General features: G+C 46.8%; 2 protein-coding genes and 2 long non-coding RNA genes across 4 annotated transcripts; 2 read left to right on the forward strand and 2 right to left on the reverse strand.

The window, feature by feature from the left end:
• Window positions 1-5578: 5578 nt before the first annotated feature.
• Window positions 5579-8214, reverse strand: LOC9268219 (BTB/POZ and MATH domain-containing protein 1). The gene is given in 4 exon segments (XM_066310094.1): window positions 5579-5768; window positions 5770-6492; window positions 6494-6854; window positions 8095-8214. Coding segments are annotated over 3 exon segments (1104 nt in total). The 5' UTR covers window positions 6793-6854; window positions 8095-8214; the 3' UTR covers window positions 5579-5686.
• Window positions 8215-15501: 7287 nt separating this feature from the next.
• On the forward strand, window positions 15502-17226 carry LOC107280552 (uncharacterized). The gene is made up of 2 exons (XR_003241775.2): window positions 15502-15876; window positions 17011-17226. It is a non-coding gene; the product is annotated as an uncharacterized lncRNA (long non-coding RNA).
• Window positions 17227-17701: 475 nt separating this feature from the next.
• Window positions 17702-18837, forward strand: LOC136355967 (uncharacterized). Its single transcript, XR_010740573.1, has 3 exons — window positions 17702-17901; window positions 18300-18401; window positions 18654-18837. It is a non-coding gene; the product is annotated as an uncharacterized lncRNA (long non-coding RNA).
• Window positions 18838-19998: 1161 nt separating this feature from the next.
• On the reverse strand, window positions 19999-21473 carry LOC4335884 (BTB/POZ and MATH domain-containing protein 2). The gene has a single exon (XM_026024954.2). The coding sequence runs from the start codon at window positions 21304-21306 to the stop codon at window positions 20113-20115; it is 1194 nt and encodes a 397-aa protein (XP_025880739.2). The 5' UTR covers window positions 21307-21473; the 3' UTR covers window positions 19999-20112.
• Window positions 21474-23382: the final 1909 nt, after the last annotated feature.

A 23382-nucleotide genomic window follows, 5' to 3' on the forward strand; every position in this document is an offset into this window, starting at 1 on the left:
GACGACCTCGGGGTCGGAGGACGACAGGTGCGGCCTTCCCACAGTGGCCTCAGGGCCGTCCTGGGGGTCGGGGGCTCCTGGCGTCGTCGGACAAGCGGGCAAAGGGCCAACTCCGGTCGTCGGGAGCCTTAGGCCACCGTTCGGCTCGGGGGCCTCTTCTCCCTGCTCTCTCCCGGGTCGAGTCGGCACAGGGTTAACCTCGGGGTCAGAGGGCGATAGGTGCGGCCTTCCCGCAGTGGCCCCCGGGCCATCCTGGGGGTCGGGGGCACCTGGCACCGTCTGACAAGCGGGCAGAGGGCCAGCTCCGGTCGTCGGGGGCCTTGGGCCACCGTTTGGCTCGGGGGCCTCTCCTCCCTGCTCTCTCCCGGGCCAAGCCAGCACAGGGTGGGGATGCGCGGAATGAGGATTGTCCTCATCGCGCTCCACAACCAACGCCGCACTAACTACTTGCGGGGTCGCCGCTAAGTAGAGTAGCAAGGGTTCATCTGGCTCCGGGGCGATCAGAACTGGGGGAGAGCTGAGATACGCCTTCAGCTGAGTGAGGGCACGTTCAGCTTCCTCCGTCCAAGTGAACGGCCCGGAGCGTTTGAGGAGCTTAAATAAGGGTAGCGCCTTCTCTCCCAGCCTCGATATGAACCGATTTAGGGCGGCCATGCAACCGGTGACGCATTGCACATCCCTAAGCTTGCTGGGGGGGGCGCATCCGTTCTATAGCTTGTATCTTCTCGGGGTTGGCCTCAATGCCTCGGGCAGAGACCAAGAACCCGAGAAGCTTGCCCGCAGGTACACCGAACACGCACTTATCGGGGTTCAGCTTTATGCGGGCGGAGCGGAGACTCTCGAAAGTTTCCGCCAGATCTGAAAGTAAAGTTTCTCGGTCGCGCGTCTTCACAACCAAGTCATCGACATAAGCCTCAACATTACGTCCTATTTGGCTACCCAAAGAAATTCGAGTAGTACGTTGAAAAGTAGGACCTGCATTCTTTAACCCGAAGGGCATTGTCGTATAACAATAAGTTGCTATGGGGGTAATGAACGCAGTTTTTTCCTCATCCTCCCTAGCCATGCGAATCTGATGGTAACCAGAGTATGCATCTAGAAAACACAAAAGGTCGCACCCCGCTGTGGAGTCGACAATCTGATCTATGCGAGGCAGGGGGTAAGGGTCCTTAGGACATGCCTTGTTAAGGTCGGTGTAGTCGATGCACATCTGAAGCTTGCCGTTCGCCTTGGGAACGACCACCGGGTTCGCCAGCCACTCCGGATGGATGACCTCGCGGATGAATCCGGCCTCCAGAAGTCGCGCCACCTCCTCGCGGATGAAAGCTTGACGTTCCGGGGCCTGCCGCCGCACTTTCTGCCGGACCGGCTTTGCGCCCGGCCGCACGGCGAGACGGTGCTCAATCACCTCCCTGGGGACCCCGGGCATATCCGCCGGTCTCCATGCGAAGACGTCAGCGTTTGCCTGCAGGAAGGAGACGAGCGCGTCTTCCTATTTGCCATCCAGAAGACCACCGATTCGTGTGGTCTTGGACGGGCCGTCGCCCAGGGCAACCTCCTTGACCGGGACCTCGTCGCATGTGATCATCCGCTGCCTCGGGGCGGCGGGGACGGAGGTGCCAAGCCTCTCGTCGCCACCCTCGGGCTTGGACGCAGCGGCGAGGTGGCCCGCGCGCTGCTCCATACAAGCAAGCGCGACTTTGAGGTCGCCATGGACAGAGATGGGGCCACCGGGGCCCGGCATCTTCATCTGGAGGTAGGCGTAATGGACCGCCGGCATGAACTTCACCAACGCGGGCCTCCCTAGGACCGCGTTGTAGGGCAGACTTAGGTCCGCCACATCGAAGTTTACCCGCTCCGTGCGGAAGTTGGCGGATCCACCGAAGGTGACCGGTAGGTCGATATGACCTAACGGCCATGTGTGCCCCGGCGTCACACCGATAATCGGCTGGGACGGCCGGAGCACCATCCCCGGGGCCTTGATGGCGTCAAAGGCTGCGGGGGAAAGGATGTTGAGGGCTGCTCCCCCATCAATGAGGACACGCCCTAGCTTCACGTTGCAAACAGTGGGGGAAACCACCATTGCGATCTGTCCTCCCCGGGCAACGCACGGTGGGTGGTCAGTCTGGTCGAAGGTGAGGGCAAACTCCGACCACCGCGCCCGGCGCGTCGCCTCATGAGCAGGGGCCGCGGCCAGAAGCTCTCGCTTCATGGCCTTGAGGCTCCGGCGAGAAACGTGAGCACACGCTCCCCCATCGACAGTGGCAATGGTGGCCCCAGGCTCTTGGAAACCTAGGTCATCATCGCCGTCATCGATGTCCTCGGCGGGGGCCTTCTGCTTAGCCTCACTTCGCCGATTGCCGGAAGGAACCGCCGGGGACTTGCCCTCTCGGCGCTCCTGCCTCCTCTCCTCCTCCCACTTCCTCGTCCGCTCAGCCAAACTTTTGACTGCGCGGCAGTCCGCGAGGTCGTGAAGGGAGGTGTTGTGGACGGTGCACCACTTGCCGGTTGGGCGCTCCCTGCTGGGAGCGCTGGCCTCCTTCTTTTTGTCGCTCGCAGGCCTCCCCTTTCGGGTGGCCCGCGAAGCACCCTCGACGGCGAGGACATGACCCTCGTCGTCGGAATGGGTTGACCTTTTCTTCCTCCTCCTGTCACGCCGCCCTGTTCGAGCAGCGGATCCGGGGGCGGCCGAAGCTGCCACACCGGAACCGGAGGGGTTCCATGTCCAGGACTCCTCCTTACGAGCCACTCAGTCCGCGAGCTGAAAAAGCTCCGCGGTAGTCTGGGGCTCTTTGGAGGCGATCTTTTCGAGCATGCGGTTGTGCCGCACACCCCCCCTGAACGCGTAGATCACCGCGTGTGCAGGGATGCATGGTATGGTGTTGCGGACTTGACAGAACCGCTGAATGTATGAGCGAAGTGACTCATCATCCCTTCGCTGGACTGCATGTAAGTCCGCTTCTTCACCTGGGCGCGGATATGTGCCTTGAAAGTTCATGGTGAACTGTTGGCACAGATCCTCCCAAGAGTGGACTGACGCGGGTGGCAAGTTCATTAGCCAACCCCGCGCCTGTCCCTTCAGAGCCATGGGAAAGAAATTCGCCATGACCCTGTCGTCACCCCCGGCGGCCTCGATCCCGGTCGTGTAGACCTGGAGAAACTCGGCGGGGTTGACGCTCCCGTCATATTTTTCGGCGATGGTGGGCCGGAACCTTGGGGGCCAACGGACGTTCCGAAGGCTCGCCACAAAGGCTCTACAGCCGACACCACCAACCGGGGGCACGGAGGGCTGATCCCCGCGTCCGTGTTGAGGTGACACTCCGGACGAGGAGGCGCCCTCCGTTGCGTGGGCAGCACGTCGGCCATTACGCCGGCGCTCGATACTGATGCGGGCATCCGGCCCCCCACGCAGATCTTCCCGGGTCGGAGGCGCTGACGAAGGAGTGGCGGCCGAATGGCGAGCAACAGCCGCCGCTCGCCGCGCCCTCCGCCTTGACGACACGGAGCCGGTGGTAGCAGCGCCAGAGGTCTTGGTGGCGGAGGACCGCCCACCAGCACCTAGGCGCTGCCGTGCCGTCATGACCAAGTTGGCCACGTCGTCCAGCCAACGTTGGGCTGGAGACTCCGGGTCAGGGACGACGGGCGGGTGACGTAGGAGCGCGCCCGCAGCTTGGAGCGCGCCCTGGGGCGTGCTGCCGTCGCCGTAGACGAGGAGGCGACGCTCCCCATCTCGGCGCCCTTCTCCATCACCCGTGGATGTCGAAGTCGCGGATCCTTCGACCCTCTCGAGCGCCTCCTCCCGCCTAGGACTTTGGCGTGGAGGGGGCGGTGGAGTACGAGCTCGACGGCGTGGGTTCGGCTCCCCGTCATCACCGCTAACACTCGGAGAGAGGTTGTGCGCCTTTGCTTGTTCGGCCATTGGGCTGAACAGGAAAAGCTTGGCGCACACGAAAGAATGCGAGAGCTTAGAAAAACACACACAGAAGCCCCTACCTGGCGCGCCAGATGACGGAGCGTGGGGCTCCTCACCGGGAGACCGCGCAGGCCCCCCTTTGCCGGTTCGGCCGGGGGCCCTGGGTGAGATTCTAAGCTCCTAGTCTGTGGAAAGTTCGCGAGAATGGAAAAAACACAAGACACGGGCGATGTATACAGGTTCGGGCCGCTGAGAAGCGTAATACCCTACTCCTGTGTTCTGGTGGATCTGTATATGAAGAAGCTACAAAGAGCTGGAAAGCCAGAGAGCCCTTACTCTAGAAACCCTCTTCTCCCTTTCTTTTCCTCTCCTGGGATCTACTCTCCAGATCCTCTCCCCTCCTTTTCTTTTCCTCTCCTGGGATCTACTCTCCAGATCCTCTCCCCTCCTTTTCTTCTTTTCCCCTCAGTGGGCAAGGTCCTCCTTTTATATCTCAAGGGGATACCACATGCACCACCTCTACCTATCTCTCTTTTTGGTGGGGGACCCATCCCCTTTTTCACTAAAACTTGGCCCGCCTTTCCTTCATAAATGGGCGGAGATTTGTAATGGTTGCCGTCCGAATGACCTTCTGATGGGACGGCCCATACCTACCTCCACTTCCGCCGGAAGCAGGAGCGACGTGGGAACATGGCTGTCTGCCGACGACATGACCAGTGTCAGACCGGTCACAAATCGGTCATTCTTGTCCACCACGTGTCAGTTTATCAATCTGCATGTTCGCCCTTCTTCATACAATGTCTTGCTTGCAACGGTTGGGATGAAGCCTGGCATATATCTGACCGGGACCAACGTGTCATCTCCAGGAGCTAGCACGCTGGCTCCGGCTAGGGACAAGTGCCTGGAGGCTCTTATCCTGACGGGATGGGGCGAGGCGTGTGTCAGACCGCCTGTTGCCACCTAACCCACGATCTGACCGGTCTGTGACTGGTCACAGACCGGATAAACGAGCGCGCTGTACTGCGTTACATGCGGCGTGACGCGCTCGTTCAAACCGCAATAAATGCGGTTAGGTGAGCCCCGTCGTGCTCACCTAACCTATACACACGGCGCAAAACCCACAAGGGGTTGGGGCGCCTCGGCCCTCGGGGCCGAAACGGGAGTGGTCCGATCCCTCGGGGAGACAAAGAGAGGGGCGGCCTCATCACCCTCGGGCCCGACCCCCCCCCCCCCGAGGGGGTCAGGCCACGTGGGTGATTGCTCCTGCCCAAACCTCTAGTCATGATACTTCCGGTCCCATGTCACCGACAATTCGTCTTATTCAAAAAAATTTACTTAATTATAATTTATTTTGTTATAAGTTGTTTTATCACTCATAGTACTTTAAGTGTGATTTATATCTTATACATTTACATAAAAATTTTGAATAAGACGAATGGTCAAACATGTGAGAAAAAATCAACGGCGTCATCTATTAAAAAACGGAGGTAGTATTTATTTTGTTTGGTCTTTTTTTTTTTTGCATGCACACCATACACACCTATAGATGATCCTCTTAACATATGTTTAAAGAGGAACCATCTGTTGAAAACACTTTCGCGTGAAGACTTTGCTGGACCTGTACTACAATGCTTGTTTCTTTTATCACTCCATTTAATAGTTTTTTTCCCCTCTTCTTACTTACTACTACTATATATACATAGTATGTTGACACATGGCTACATTAATTAATTAGAGGACTCGCGAACTAGTTACACATTTAGGCCACTGGAGCTAAGTTTGCGATGATGGTACTGCAGCAAGCTTGGCAATCAGATCCGTCAAAATAGAAGTGTAACTTTTGCTCAGATTATCGAGCCTTCACGATCTCTCTCACTTTCACTGGATCGTCGAGGAAACGCAAGCACTTCTCCTTGAGGCCATCGCAATGGTGCTCCCGGGCGAATGCAAGCATGGAAACAACCGTTCTCCCGTTCACGTACTCGCACAGTTTGTGCTCGCACACCAGCCTCAGCCTCTCCATCTTGTACCTGCTCGCCGCCGCGACCAGGTCCGGGAGCATCGCCGCCGCGTCCCCTCCTCCTTTCGTCGTCTCTGGCTCCGGCAGCGAGTCGGTGTACATGTAGCGGAGCAGAGCCTCGAAGTCCCGCGCCTCCATGTCGTCGATGCGTATGGCGGTGTGATCCACCGCGCCGCCGGTCGTGGCACCCAGCTCCTTGCTTGGCCCAAAAAGCTCTGCACGGAACACCGGAGACCGGGCCGCGAGCACCAGCCTGTGTGCCGCGAACGTCTTCCCGCTGACCTCGAACGTCACGTCGGCGCCCTCCCCGGTGGCGAGGAGGCCTCCGAGGTGCCGGTGCAGGTCCGACGGTGGGACCACCACCGTAGGCGGCGGCGGCGGCGGCGGCGTTGCGGTGTCTACGTCGATGTCCTCCGTCTGCAGCTCCATGAAGACGGTGAGGTCGCACACGATCGTGAGGCAGTCGTCCCGGAGATACTCCGATTTCTCCAGCACGTCCCTCCGGATGAAACTCACAAACCCCCACCCGCTGCTTTTGAAGGCGTGCGGGTTGCCTCCCGGCACGGTCGAGCAAGCTAAACTTGAACTGAGCTTTCACGTCTACATCGTCGTCGAGGTTGAGGAAGATGGAGATGCAGTTAGCTTTGTCCGAGTCGTTGCCGCTGGGATAGTAGCTGATGTGCCAACTATGGCCTCCGACGCGGAAAGATCGGGACTTGACGTTGCTGCCGGGGGTCGGGAGCTTGTCCTTGGTGTGGGAGTAGCCGTCGATCTTGAGAAGGTGCTGGCCGCTCTCCGTGCCGGCTATGATGGTGGAGGCAGACCGCACCGGTTTGCGGCTGCCAGTGGAGGTTGGCATAGCTATGGAGATTACGCTTGATTATTTATGATCACGAGGGCCACAATTCTTGCTGTTCAAGGCTGCATATGTGTGCGGAATTAAGCAATTAGTAAGGGTGACACGCTTAATTATATAGATTACTCCCTCGATCCGTTTCACATTATGAGTCGTTTGACTTTTTTCTTAGTCAAAACTTTTAGAAAACAATAGTAACATTTATAGCACCAAATTAGTTTTATTAAATTTAGCATTAAATATATTTTGACAATATGTTTATTTTGTATTAAATATATTTTCCTATAAACTTAGTTAAACTTAATGAACTTTGACTAAGAAAAAAAAGTCAAACGACTTACAATATGCAATGGAGGGAGTACATATTTATGCCTCATTGGTATATGGTGCCAAACATTGTCTATTCAGTCTAGTATTTGGTCCTAATCAACGAGGCAATATGGAGAGTCACTGTTGGATCCAAGTATTGGTCTAGGTGGGCTGTGGCATGAGGTATAGAACTAAAAACTCGTTCTATTATGGACGTAATTAATCAATGGTTGTGTAGATTTATGAGCAACTATATATGGATGGAGATTTAGCAATAGTATTTCCTTATGACTATGTTATTCCTCTCTGTATGTTGAAGTGTTTGTGATTCTTTGTTATCTTATGGATTTTATACATTGGTAGTCTTAATTATGGGCTGCAAATTATGTAATAAGTGGTTGTAAATTGAAGTAAAGGCCGAGATTCCCATTAACTAAAAGAACTATTAATCAATGGTTGCAGATGATGTTTTTTAAAATGTTGTTACTATGAATGCGACCTAAATTATGCTGGGTCAGCCTGGGATTTTATCCGAATTACGAATTACCTGGGTATATAGATGAATATCGAACGGATGGACAATGGAAGTAAGTGTGAGAGACAAAACTGAATGTCTGGTTAGGTGTAAAAAAAGAAGAAGCAAATTGTCAAATTATCCATCCATTTTTTCAAAAATAGATCAAGCTGCATATCCTTTTAATTTGCTTTTGCAATGATTCTACTGAAAGACAGAAAGACTTCTCGCGCGGAACTTCATGGAGTACAAATAATGCATAACACACAAAAATAGAAGTAGAAGAAGAAGGGATACAATAAAAAGTTTGAGCGTCAAAGTCACCAAATGCGGCCAATTAATCATGGAGCGCAAATGTACAATGGATATGTCATCTTGATGAAGCTTTGAGGCATCAACGAATCAGTCACCGTGCAAATTAATCTAGCAGAGTTTCAATAGGCATATATGAGGTTCAAACAAAGAAAGGATTTTACACACACCTGAAGGACCATCCGAATCAGGTCAGACTTCAGAGACAGAGATATGTCGTTGATTTTGTCTTGGCTGGAGATGGTTTGATCCAGCTAGGATTAGCTGCTGTTGCAGGGTCGGCAGATGTGGCATCTATCGACACAGATTTATATCGGAAGCAACAGAGAGAGGAAAAAAAAAGGTCATTGCTTAGCTAATTTAATTTGTTGTTGAATCTCCAGCTTCCTTGCAAGCTACCGTCTACTCCTAGCTCACATGGATACACGCCTGCAAGTAATCCAAGGAATCTGGGAACCTCTGCAGGTCTGCAATCCTTTGCTCCCGACAACGGGTTCCTCTTCCTCCTTTGGTCAGGGCAAAAACTTGGGAACTCACTGAGAATGAGTATAATAATACAGTAAGTTAATTATAGTTGGGAAAACTGATCCAACCACTAGAAGGGAAGAACTGATTCAGATGGACCAGATATTGTTGGCCTCATCAGTTTGTTGTTGTTTTTTCTGTGTGTTTATTTTTTTAAAAAAAAACTGTTGTGGAAACAAAAACACATCACTGAACATGTTTGTCAGAGATGCATACAAAGACTGGCACACATAAACAAAAAAAATGCTGGAGGAAATTCCAAATTTACACTAAAACAAACATGGCAGATAAATTTTACTACTTCCAACCAAAAATTACCATGTTTATCCATTTTCTTGGATTCCATAGAAGATGCACACATACACATATCACTATGCAGTATACACACACACACACCCCATACATCCAAACAAGTGCTCCTCCTAGCATATGTTCAAAGAGGGACCGACGACAAATCTTGATCTCGATAAATTTCTATTGAAATACATTCGCGTGTAGTACTTGTGTTGGAGTTGTATTACAATGCCTGTTTTCTTTTATCATTCCATTTAATAATTTATTTTCCCTCTTCTTAATTACTACTATATACATATATACATGTTGACACATGGCTACATTAGAGGACTCCCAAACTGGTTGCATATTTAGGCCCACTGTAGCTCAGCTAGCTACGTTTAGTACAGCAGCGAGCTTGGCAATTAGGTCCTTTAAAATAGAAGGGTAACTTTTGCTCAGATTCTCTAGTCCCTCTGCCTTCACGATTTCCCTCAATTTTACTGTATCATCGAGGAAATGCAAGCAATCGGAGAATATTAAGGACGGCGGGATGGGCGCTCGCTCGTTGCGTCCACGTCGGATTTTGCTACAGTAGCTACGGTGCGCACGGGGTGGAAATTATGCGAAAAAGCCCTCCGATTTTTCGTAATAATGTATAGGTCCCTAGCGTCCTGTGTTTGAAGAGGAATAATCGCGGACAGGGGCTTTTTTGTGATATGTGGAAGAAGAGGGGCTTTTCCGCAAAACAGCATCCACTAACGCATACCCCCCAAAGCCCTAGCTGCCGCCTCTCCCTCTCCCGCCCCCCCTCCCGCGCCGCCGCCGCCTGCGCCTACCCTCGTGCCGCCGCCGCCTCCGCCTCCCCCTCCCCCTCGCCCCATCCACGTCGCCGAGCGCCGCCGCCGCCTCCACTCCCGCCGCCTGCGCCTACCCTCGCGCCGCCGCCTCCGCCCCCCTCCCCCTCGCCCCGTCCACGTCGCCGAGCGCCGCCTCCGCCCCCTCGCGCGCCGCCTCCGCCTCCCCCTCCCCCTCGCCCTGTCCACCCCCTCGCCCTGTCCACGTCGCCGAGCGCCGCCTCCGCCCCCTCGCGCCGCCGCCTCCACTCCTGCCGCCGCCGCTGCCGCCGCAGAGCGCCGCCGCCGCTCTCCTTGTCCCGCGCCGCCACCGAGTGCCTGCCATCTCACCCTCTCCCTCTTCTTCTCCCGCCGCCGCCGCCGCTGCCGCCGTCACCGAGTGCAGCCGTCTCCACCTCCGCCACCGCCATCGCCGTCGCCGAGCGCCACCGCTGCCGCTCCCTGCTATCCCTTTCTCACCCCGCCTGCCTCCGGTCCCCCTGCTTACCCCGCCTACCTCCCCCATGATGCGGCGGCGGCGGTGGCGACGACGACGACGGTCGATGGGGTCATTTCCTCCCCACAGAGGTAGGGGTCCACGCTGGCTGCGGCAAATTTAGTTTGTTCGCGCTGTTCAGAAACGGTGGTCGCGTTTCATGTGTACGGGCTGCGTTTATTGGTGCATGTGAAGGCACGTGTCTTTGAGTGTGTCTGTGGCAGCTTGGGCGGTTCATCCGTGGTAAAGAGGGAAGGGGACGGCGTGGCATTTTCTGGATGCACTCGCATTTCCTCTTCGTCGTTGGCCGCGCCATTCCGTGCGATTTTTGCTCCGATATCAGCGGCTCCATTGTTTTGCCCCCCTGATTTGGTATTGAATCGATGCTCTTTCTATCTCAGTGCCGAATCTGCATGTCTGGTGTGATTTCTTCCTCCTTATACATTTTCTCCCTGGTAATGGATGGCCAGTTAATTGGTGTTGGATGTTTGCTTGTTGTTCTTCCTCACTTGTCGCTGCATATCAGAGCATGGTACAAATCGTTCAGGGTGCCCGCTCACACCACTCAAGATGCTCTGATTGGGCCATTGTGGCGTATGCCAGTCGAGTCTCGTCGCTGCGGGAGGATCCCGCCAGTGCGGCCAGTGTCAGGTGCACTCACCACCACTCGTCGTTCGAGGGCGGGACGGAGAGCTCGAGCATGCCTGGTCAATGGCAGCCGGTCGTCGGGGCTGCGAGGTGGTTGGTGGTGTCTGTGCGTGTTCCGGCGAGTGGTCGGTCCCACGGCTATAGCCAATCATGCTCCGCTGCTGTTCGGGCCCCACGTAGTCGTGGTCCATGCCAATTGCAGTTGGCCGCTGTAGCAGGCTCCGCCGATGTGCCCTTTGTCCGGCGCAGTGTTACTGCTCGGCGTTCGAGGCGAACACGGAGAGCTCGAGGATGGCCTCCGTTAGAGCACTGATGTGTTACGTCGTATGCTGTGGCTGACCGATGGCCCTGTCATCTGTGGGGTCCTATTGACAGCCTCTGAGTATGTTGTTTTTTATGTTACATATTTTTTTGTTTTGTTTACCAGTATAAGTAGCTCATTGCCTGCCAATCTTCTCTTTCCCTTCTGCTTTTTCACCATTTCCTTTGCATTGCCTTTTGGTGCCCGTTCGCTGTTTTTCTTGTCGTCTGTTCTAGCCCATTCTCCGCTGTTGTGCTTTCTTCGTTCGATCATGGACCCTGGGGGGTGAACGCGTGTGCTGGTGGGTTTTCTGTATCTGGCCTAGCTGCCTTCCTTTCTGTCTGTGCCGTGTGTTTCCTTTTTATCCTGTAATTAGGCTTGGTGCATTTCAGGTAGCCATGTATTGGCCTGTTTGTTGCACGGGACTTACTGTCACAGAGTTTTTAGGTTTTAGGCGATTTTCCCCGTGTTCATGTTTCCCTTTTGACAGTGGATCATTGCTTATCTCTGTTGTTCTTCTTTCAGTATATACTTCTTTCAGTAAATAGATGGTGGCTATTACATAGATGAAGCACACGGTCGTTAGTTAATGACAAATATCATTGTTTTTTTTATTCCTGGTTCTGATTCATTATTGGATCATGTTTCACCATTCAGAGTGTGTCCCGTGGTGTTTTCTTTTCGTGCAGAACCATGTGGTTCATTTGTATTTTTGAGTCTTTCCTTAAGTGCATCTCTGTACGTTTACATGTTTTTTTTTTTGTCCCTTCATATCGATTTTTTTTGGCGCAGGTGCTTATTGTCGCGGTCAGGTCCGTGCGATACGTTTGTTGCTGTTGTGCTGCTGTTCCCTTTACCATCAGCTCCTGTTCAGGTGAGCTTTGTTTCTTTGCTATTTCTTTGGGCTGACATCCTTTTTGTTTTTTAGTTTATTTGTGCCTTGTGGTTTGGTGTATGTTCTTTCTTTTATCTGATATCTAGCTTAAATTACATTCTTATTCCCTGCAGGTTGCGGACCGCATCTTCTGTGCCTGTACATGTCAGCTAAGGTATAACAATTGGCCTCTGATTTCACCGCCGTTTGGGATCGCGTCCCTGACGCGGGAGTAGCCCTCCGTCTTGAGCAGGTGCTGCCCGCTCTCGGTGCCGGCAACGACGGCGGAGGCTGACCGCAGAGGTGGCCTACGGCTGCCGCCGGTGGTGGACATGGCCTGGCCGGAGTCGATCGTTCTCTGTTCGTTCACTGAATGTACCTGGGAAAATTGGCAGATTGTTTTCACGCCTGAAGTGAACGTTGCTTTAATTTATTTCTTAAAGTAAAATGCAAATAGCGATGAATTACGATAGGTATCAATGCAATCATGCATATACTCCCTCCTTTTGTTTCATATTATAAGTCGCTTTTATTTTTATCCTAATCAAACCATTTTAGGTTTAACCAAATTTATAGAAAAATAAAACAATATTTTCAATACAAAATAAATATATTATTAAAATATATTCAATGTAATGAAACTAATTTGATATTATAAATTGTTGGTAATTTTTCTGTAAATTTGATTAAACTTAAATATGTTTGAATAGGATAAAGTCAAAACGACTTATAATATGAAATGCAGAGAGTAAATTTGAGGTGTAAGTTCGACCAACCATCAAAGACAAAAAAAAAATCCACTATGAACAATATTTGCACTTTTTATCACCATGTTTTATATATATTTGTCTTTTACTTTGTAGGTCAAGTTTAAATTTAAAATTTAGGGGAGTGAATGTCTGCGATCGTTTCTCCAACAACTCTTGAATGAAATTTTGGATACTTGTGGCACGTTTTTTTCAAAATGCTAAACGATATGTTTCGTGTGAAAAATTTCTATATGAAAGTTTCTCTAAAATATCATATTAATCCATTTTTCAAGTATATAATAATTAAAACTCAATTAATCGCACGTTATTACCACCTCGTTTTACGTGAAACACTTAATGTTTATCTTCATCTTCATGAGATTCAAACATGCATGTGCTCTACGTTTCCCTTTTTTTCTGTATTTTTCATTGCCTTTTGGATTGCATTTGTGAAGTAAAGGTACGCAAAAGATTATCCTTCTAGGGATGAAAACAAAATGGAATAAAATTACCTGGCCGAATGTTTCGGCTAGGCCCTGTTAAAAAATGGAGCAATTAGTTTGTATTTTCCCCAACATTTTGGCAAATTGACCGTTCAAAAAACTAATTGCAAAACATATCGTACCAAAATCTACCTGAAAAATAGATTGTTTGCGCAGTACAAACTTTGATGAATCTGAGCTATAATATTTTAGCAATATTAACATTGGCACTAAGGTATTATTTGAGGTGGCACGACTTTACAGTATACTGATTTAGCACCAACTGCCATCACATTGGTGCTGCTCGCAGCCTTCTATGGACAGCTACCGTCACATTCGGTTCAAAACCCCTGGTCCATAGTTTTTTTTTTTTCACTTACCCGGTTTTTAGCTTGTTCTTTAAGGTTTTTTTAAAATAAAAAAAATCACATATTCTCAAAAAATCATTTTATTTTCAAATTGGAAGTTGAACTTAACTTATATAATATTTGTATTTTTTTTGTTTTTTCTCTAATTTTTTTAAATCACGTGTTTTATTTTGGTGTCTATTGAAGGACACGCATTTATCTGGTGGCATCATTTTTCCAAAATGATCCAAGCTCATTGCCACCACAACTCTACCCACTCGAATAAATGTGTGTCCTTTTAATATAAAAAAACATGTGATTTTTTATCTCATAGCTAGATAAAATGAATCTTTTGCATCAAAACTAAAAGGATAAAATGAATTCTGAAAACATGTGATTTTTTTAGTACATACTCCCTCTATCCTACAATAAATCAAACCCTAGCTTCCCAATGTAGAATTAGTGAGAAAGATAATGGACCAAAATATCCCTAATTAATAGAGAAGTTAGTCAAACCTAGCTTCCCAATGTAGAATTAGTGAGAAAGATAATGGACCAAATATCCCTAATTAATAGAGAAGTTAGGTGAGGGGTATTAAAGGAACAAAATTTCTCGATCTACGGTCTGACGGTAGATAAGAAGGTAGGAGTTGATTTATTTTAGTACAAATTCAAACTTTAGAAGTTGATTTATTTTGTAATGGAGGGAGTCTATGTTTGTGATGATTCTACCGAAATGGGATGTGCAAGCTGCCATAGCATGCAGCGGCTGCAGCAGTTCAAACTAGCTGCAATTGACAACCATTTACAAATGCAGTAGCTGCAGCGGTTGTGACAGTTCGCATAGCGGAACATGCCCAGTAATTGCAATACTTTCATGGAATACAATACAATATAAATGAATTAGGAACCCTAACAATAAACCTACTCATCACCCTATGCCATTACTGCACCCAGCATAACAAAATGTATATATTCTATCAGGCTGAATCATTGGCATATATAAATGATTTTCAGTCAGTATACACATTTAGCAGACCCAATTGGTGTAAAGTACAAACAAACAAAGAAAAGATTTGCACACCTGAAGGACCCTAATCGGATCAGCTCAGAGATAGTATGGTTAGCTTAGCCGGAGATAAATCAGACTGTTGTGGCAGGGTTATTAGCAGAGAACCAGACACATTTATACAGGACACGAGTTAGAAAAAGAAAGAAGAGACGAACACCAAGACAGGATCACAGGATGTGTGTCCAGTCATTGCCTGGCTTATTTGCCACAAAAAATTCTCCAGATTTCTTGCACGCTACCGTCTATATCGTGCAAAATGAACGCATCTGAACGTACTCCCTCCCACAAGTATGTATGTAACCCAAGGAAGAGAGAGCTAGTACCAAAGGCAAATTCTTGGAAACCATGCAACAACTGCAAGCCTGCAAAATCCTTTGCTCCCGATAACGGGGTCCTCATCAATCGAATATTCATGCCAAACTTGGCAGCTCAGCTAGGCCACATGGAAAAACCCAATTTTCACAAGAATCGGAAAAAAGAAACTAGACCCCCAGCCTTTTTTTCTTTTAGAGCAAGTTTAATAGTAATATGGATAAAATCCCTTATATATATATATTTTAGGATGGAGGTAGTAATGTTTTTGTAAAAAGGTAAATTCCTGATTTAGACTAGAACCCTGAAGTCCGAACCTATCCGCTTCCACTAAGATTTGATATTCACTTACATGCATCAATCCGTTTTTAAAAAAAGTCGACGGTAGTGTAAAAAAAGAAGTCGATGATTCAGAACAGTTTAGTTTTATCTCGATGATCAGTTGCCTTATTTAATTAGGACAAAATATATGTGCAACAACCTTTTACAACTCAACAGATTTATTTATACTGGACATGTTATCTCTACTACTTAAAAAGTTCGTAGTGGTGGTCTTGATTCCTGACACAGCAGACGCATGTGACAGACACGCCTAATCTCAACCATCCGTTTGCCATATCCAATGATCGATCTCCTCCCCACGCTCGCTCCTCTCTCGATCCAAGAGATCACTCCCCACGCCCACTCCTCCTTCTCCCACGCCGCCTTCTCGCCGCCTTTTTCGCCCTCCTCCCTGTATCGCGCCAGCGCTGCGTCGCCTCCTCATCTCGCGGCTGCGTCGCCTCCTCACCTCGCCGCAAACGCCGCCGCCGTCGACTCCGCTCCAGATCCCCGCGTCGCCTCCTCACCTCGCCACCAACGCCGCCGCCGTCGACTCCGCACCAAATCCCCGCGACCTCGCCCCATCCGCCCCAGCCGGCGGCGGCCGACTGCCAGATCCCCGCATCGCCTCCTCACCTCGCCGCCAACGCCGCCGCCGGCGACGTTGCCGCTGCCCACCCGCCCCAGCCGGCGACGCTGCCGCTGCCCACCCACAAGTAAGTCTGTTCTGTACCAGTACACTGCAAGTAAGCATTGCTGAATCAAAAGAGGTCAAAAACATGGTTGTCAATACCAGACAGTTGTTTTTCTTTCTCTTCTTCCGTTGGGGTGGGAAATAAATTTATTCAAAAAGAAATAAATTTAATGTTATGCATTATGTGGGGGAATAGGGCAATTGACAGTTTACTCTACCGAGGTGCTGCTGCTGAATTTGTAAACTACCGTGGTGCTGCTGCTGAATTTTATTTTGAAAGCACTTTGCAATCTGTGAGATGGGGAAGGAGGTTAGCCTAGATCTTACTCATAAAGACGACTTCTCTAACCCAACAATTAGGAGTTACTACAAAGTTTTTGTTGAGGTAATTATCCCCTGCATGAAATGACTGACAAGTAGTACTTGCATTATACACATAACATAATTTGAACATAATGTATCCTTGTATTTGATAAACTTAGGTTCGGCTGTAAATACTGAATAATTGATGCAATTTTCGATTGGATGAAATTGAATGTACCATGCACTCCTGCTCACTATCGCGACTGAGTATTTCTTCGCAGTTATAATGACATTGCAATCAAGTAGAAATATCCATTAGTTAAATATTGACTTAGCTGCCTCCCTAATTTGTTTCCAACATGCATTATCCACCAAATTTAAATTACAAATCTGACTAGGTAGATTACAAGTTTTTATGCTTTCTAGCTTTGCACTCCCAAAGGAAAATCTCCGATTGGCTATCAAGGACCCATGTTAGTATGCAAATGTAAAACTGCAATCGATTCCGATTAAATCCAATGATTTTCTACTATGCGTGTAGGGGGTTATTTTTGCCCTTTTTTTTAATCTTCCTTCCTCTTTTCCTCTTTGTGTAAAAATATAAGATACGTCTCAAAATATATTGTTTTTTTTTTGTCATCAGTCATTCCTTGTTTGCTAAACGAATAGTATGTCATCGACCTCGCCGTGTCATCTCGATGACTTGCATATATAGAGGATGCAGGAAGGGCCTGTAACTAACTATAGGGGTGCCATGCATAATTGGATTGGATTTCTTTTACCTTTACAGAACAATATTTTTGAACAAAAGGAATATTACTTTATTTTGATATCATCTTTTCTTGTATTGCAGGTTTTGGATTCTTAAACTCGTAGCGTTTGCTGTCTATGTTTAGATGGTATATTACTGATTTGCAGTATGAGCTAAGCATCGGTCATCTTTTCATTTCATTCTTGCCTCTGAAGATAGGTACTGTGCCATTGAAGATACATGTTTGTGTGCAAGCTAAATCACACTTATGCATTTATGCATGGTTAATTACATTGTTTGCTCTGTTAATCTACACAACATGATGGCGTTCTCTGCAATCTTAAGGGATTTATAGTTTTATGCATGATTATGCTTTTCAGGTCTTTAGTAAAAAAATGGTGGTCAGGGATTTAGTAAGAAATGCTGGAGCACTAATTGATCCTCTGCTCAAATTGATCAAATAGTACTGTCCATTTATGCCTACTCTTTTCTGATCACATGGTATTGTGTCAAATAAATTTGATATTTAGCTTTGGTGTCCTTAAATGGCATGGTTGTTTTATAAGACCCTGTGATTTTCTACATGTCACCTTAACAATCAGTAGGCTCTGTTGGATTTGTGTGGACTCATAAAGAAGAGGTGCTTGTGTTTGCTGGTTCATCAAACAGCTCCATCAAAGCGGTAGGGCGTGGGAGAAGCCAAAGGTTTGGCTGTGCTGCTACTACTACTAGCATCCATTCACATTCATTACTCTGTAGATCAATAGTACCATTTTTATTTGCGGATCAGCAGTAGGGTTCTGGACTTACATTGCCGATCAAATGATTTGCGGATGCAAATAATGAATTTCCATATGTACACCTGTAGTGGGCCGTATGATAATAATATATCTGGTACATTGCAGAAATGGCTTTGTAGTCCAAAATTGCTCATATAATTAAGTTGTCAAATTATGTGCACGGACAATGCACCTGATTTGTCTGCGATAACAGGTAATGACGTGCCAAATTGCTCTTCAGCTTCTGCATCCGATGTAATCACGTTTCTGTCAAGTGACATTTGATACTTAGATGCTAATAAACTAAATCTGTATGACAACAGTTACGGGTTGAATCAACTAATTTTCTGACAGTACATGTGCTTAAGTGCACAACCTAAAATTTCTTTAATTCAGAAGAACATGTAACCACATTAGGTATAAAATTTGCAAGATATCGATCTTAATGGCCTGGTGCTGCTAGGTGTATGCATTAATTCTGGTGCGCTAGATATAGTTTGCTTGCCTCCAGGATTATATGATAAGTTAGATGTATTTTGTTGGCCTGCTGGATGTATGCATTCAGCTCCTGACTTATTCTTGATTTATTTGTGCATGCCGGATCCATGGAAGAATCAACCCACTAAAGTCTGAACTCTGAAATAAGGCTTTTGGTATACTGTGGCCTATATATTCTGCACGTCATATAGCTTTCATGTCACAGTATATGTACAGGTTAGCACTGGATGGAAATTAATACCTCATTTGTTTTCTATCTTTTCAAGAACTTTGCTCAGGGTTGGTATAAATCACCACTTAAGTAACTTTGTGATGGCATCCATCTAGCCCTATGGCCATTTACATAGAGCAATAACTATGCATTTATCCGCTTTTCTTCTTATGTAAGTGAAATGATCTGGTGGTATATGATTCTGTTATTCTCTAAGTCAATATCTTGGATGATCTTATACTGCTTTTTGTCTGCAGGCTTCGGGGAAGGTTGAGTATTCAAGCCTTGGTCAAGAGTTTTTTTTTTCTTATATGGTTTGACAAAATAGATATTTGGTTGTATCGCTGACAAAAATGTTTGATATAGCATATTCTTGATTCATGTAGATTGACAAATGATTTCACAAGCAAATGAAAGAGTATGTGTTTTAGACATTTAGTACACACGCTATTATCTACTGATGTCACGGGCAAGGATGTTGGTGGAAGGATTGCGGCGAAGCGAGTATTTGAAGGACGTTGCAGGACGTGGCCCTGGACCTCGTCGGCGCGGCAGAGCCGTGATCGGCGACGCACCAGCGAGGCAGGGAGATAAACTAGATTGGACTCAAAATTGATTGCTCTATTTCCTGGCCTCAATCGGCTTAAATAATACATGAACTGTAATGCTAACAAACTCAAGAGATTAAGATGCTAACAAACTCAGGATAAAGCCTAATAACAAACTCTAGAAAAGAACTCAATCCTAACAACTGTTGGTCGCCCAGTTGTTGCCGCCGCGCGGCACCTCGCCTCCTTGCATACGTGAGTCCCCACATGACAACTGAGGAGCTGTTTTCACAGCTTATCTACAATGAGTCAAAATTTAAAGTCAACATCATAGCTACAATGCTAGATTAAATAGGGTTATGAATATCTGCTCAGAAATATTTTTGTATACTCGTTTTTATTTTATGCCAAAAATTTTGTATTGATGTCTCATTGAAATTGTTTATATATAGGAATCATATGTTTATTTTCACTATGAATTCCCTGATTTATCCTGCACTTTCTTCAGAAATTTGGGTGTAATACTCTAATTTCTTTTGAATCCTATTGTTACTTGGGCACTGTTGAGGAAGGAGGGTGTTGGAACTGCCACGGAGGCCGAGCTCCAAGTGGTCTACGCGTATTCATTGGCAAGATCGGTCTCAAGCTGCAATTCTGGAGGTTTACATATTAACTACCATCCTACGGGCTTGTTGACTTGGTGTTGTATCATATTCTGTTATCAATATTTTTTTAATTAACCTATAAGTCAAGACTGATTGATTATGTAAAACTAAATTATTTCTAGCTTTGTTTTGTCGGTGCTAAATATGGTGATTAATGCGATCCGTAACTTTGGTCATTGCAATGTAAGATAGCAACAGATATATGGAGACAATATATAATGCATATATAAAATTAGATTTCAGCTATTTGGTCCTTGACATCTGATGCTTTTGTTTGGAAAAAAAAAAGAAAGATTAACTATAACTGGCAACTAATCAATATGGCATTCTTGCTTAAAAAATCACAAAAGCAAACCTGAATTAAATAAACTGAATATATTTTAATGAAATGAATACTTTTTTAATAACATGGGTTCTACATATCGCCGTAGCGTTAGCACGGGCAAATTACTGGTATAAGAGAAGTCGTTAACCAGCAAATATAAAATTACCACCGGGCACAACTACGGTTTTGTAGCAAACATGGCAATTAGATCCTTCAAAACAAAGGGGTAGCTTTTCGTCAGATGCTCAAGACCTTCAGTCTCCACGATGTTCCTCAAATTTGCTGGATCTTCGAGTAGCTGCAAGCACTTCTTCTCAAGCTCGGGGCATTGGTGTTCCCCAGCAAACGCCAACATGGCTGCCACGGTTCTCACAGTTACATACTCACATAGCTTATCTTCACAGACCAACCTTAGTCTCTCCATCTTATACCTGTTAGCCGCCGCGACCAGGTCTGGGAGCATCGCCACTGCGTCTCCACCTTTCATCTCCGGCAACGAGTCGGTGTATATGAAGTGGAGCAGAGCCTCGAAGTCCTGCGCCTCCATGTCGTCGACGCGTATGATGACACCGGCACCGCCAGTCGCGGCATTCCCCTTCTCCGTTAGGGAGAAAAGCTCTTGGTGGAACACTGGGGATCGGGCCGCGAGCACATTCCGATGCGCCAAGAACGTCTTGCCGTCGACCTCGAACGTCACGTCGGCGCCCACTCCGGTGGCGAGGAGGCCGCCGAGGTGCCGGGCCAGGTCCGACGGTGGCAGGGTTACCCGCCTGCCGCCAGTGTCCTTTGCCTCGGGATTCTTCATGACCGTGATGTCACACCTGATCGTGAAGCGGTTGTCCCGGAGGTACTCCGATCTCTCCAGTACGGCCTTCTGGATGAAACGCAGAGATCCCCGATAGCGGCCGTAGCCATCGAAAATTTGCAACCCATGGCTGTAGATGTAGGATGTCACTGGCTCCCGTTCTTGGTCGAGTAAGCTCAACGTGAGCTCTGCTCTCACGATTGAGCGACCGTAATAGTAGTCGTGGGCCTCGTGGCCGTCCAAGACGAGGTAGATGGATATGCAATCGGAAACGTTCGAGTTGAAGCCGTTGGGGTAGTAGCGGATGTACCAATCGTGGCCGCCAACGCGGAAATGCCGAGACTGGACGCAGTTGCCGATGGAGACGGCGTCCTTGATGCTGGAGTAGCCGTTGATCTCGAGCAGGTGCTGGCCGCTCTCCGTGCCGCCTACAATCGCAGAGGCGGAACGCAGCAGTTTGCCGCCGGCGACGGTGGGCGCGGTGGCCATTGGCATATATATGGCTTTAATTTGGGACGGACAAATAGTATCGAGCTGCAGAATTTCAGATAACAGGAGTTTTGACATCAGTGGTCGTTATTCGGTTAAAGCTGAATGGAATCATCAAGTGAGGCTGTGTTTAGTTCAGCGCAAAGTTTGCATTTTGGTTGAAATTGGAGATGATGTGACTGAAAAGTTGTGTGTGTATGACAGATTGATGTGATGGAAAAGGACTGAAGTTTGGATCTAAACTTTGGATCTAAACACAGCCTGAATACATGAGAGAGAATATACGGCCGAGCTTAAGTCGGTCAAAACCTCTCTCATTTTTATACGCACGTTTTTCAAACTGCTAAACGATATATATTGTTTTTTAAAAAAACAATCATAGAAAAATTGTTTTAGAAAATCATATTAATCCATTTTCAAATTTTTTAAACTAATACTTAATTAATCATGCGCTAATATATTGTTTCATTTTGCGTGTCAAGGGGAAAGGTTCCTAACATAGAAAAATTATGTAGCACAAGCACATATATAGTAAAAATCTAGAAAATACCGTTGGATTCAAAAATAGACCTTTGAGATTTGTTCATGTCACTAAGATTAAAAAATTTACTCGTATATTCTACCATGAGAGAAAATTTTATTGCGAGTAAAATTTTACTCTTGATGTCGTGGATAAATCTTACACGTTCATTTTTCAATCCAATGATAGTTTTCAGATTTCACTACATATGTGATTTGCACTATTTATTTCCCACTATCATAGCCTATCAATCACAACATCTGTTCCACCGTGAAATGAGCAGAGGCAGAGTCTCACACTGTTTGAAAGTTGAGGGGTACCAGTTTCATTCAATTTTGATTTGAGGATTAAAGAGCTGAGGAACGAGAAATAAAAATTTTCATAATTCTTAGCACAATATGTTATTAGTGGACATCGCTAGTCCCTCAGGTATTGAGAGATACGGAGTACTGAACATACATCAAAGATATAGGAGTGAAAAATGAACATCCGATTAGATGCATTGTAAAATTTGTCGAGTACCAACCTAACAAATACTTTTCTCAAGAATAGAACAAACTTCGTCCTAAGTCCTAACTTTACGTTGAGGTTCCTCACTTGAAATCTATTCAGGGAACTCCATTTTTCCAATTTAGAGATATGTTCGAGTAGTGATCGATTCTACGTACTGAAAAAGTATTTCTTTAGGGAAGAATTAAGATTATACCAAAAGAGTGTTTGCAACACCTCATGTAACAGATTCACTAATAAAAAAACTTCACGAAATAAATTGTTTTAAATAAAGGGAACCTTCAACAATGTGAGTCCGTTGCTCTATCAGACTCAGTTTGCTATGGGAAACTATGATGGATAACCCCGATAATGTCTTGGGATCAACTATATATCTTGAACATGAATATCTTAGCATATTGAAATAGTATAAACAACACGATCAACTCACCTAGATCAATCGAATCAGCTTATAGAGCTGAGCTGGAGATCATATGGTAGATGATTTGACAAAAGATCACAATGATATGCATGAGCGAGGTTGCGAGTAGCTACACATATATTTATACTTGGTTCCAGAAAGGCCTTGATAATGTAAGGAGAAAGACCTGAAGGTGGGAACCACTTATCTGGTAGAGGTGTGGTGCATGATTTCATTCATTAGGGTTTGAAGTCTTATGTCATCTTTGTTGTGTAAAACTTCTACCTATGTGGCTGGCAAATTTTACCAACCGAGAGGCTAGGTTATTAGTTCATGCCATAATTGTGACATACCGACTTCCTAGCTTGGCAATGAGTCCACTCGCTATAAACACATTTCTTTGTCACAAATTGTCACATTTAATAAGTTGTTAGTCGAATGTAAGTGGAGCAGGTAAGCAGGTTTTTTTTTATCATAATTTTATTTAATATTTTTCTTCACAATTTTATACTAGCAAATGGAAATGAACCATGAAGTGGGTTTTTATGAGAGTTATTAAGCATGAAACACTTGGCAAAGATTTTTATGGTGAATTCCACACACTGCCAAATATTTTAAGGCAAAGTATGAAAGGCAAAAAAAATATTTTACAAAGTGTGGATGATATCCAACAGTTCATTAATGCTTTTATTTGCACTCTCTGAGTTCCTTCTAGTAAATCTTT

This window comes from Oryza sativa, chromosome 4 (genome assembly GCF_034140825.1).
Source record: "Oryza sativa Japonica Group chromosome 4, ASM3414082v1".
NCBI lineage: Eukaryota > Viridiplantae > Streptophyta > Magnoliopsida > Poales > Poaceae > Oryza > Oryza sativa.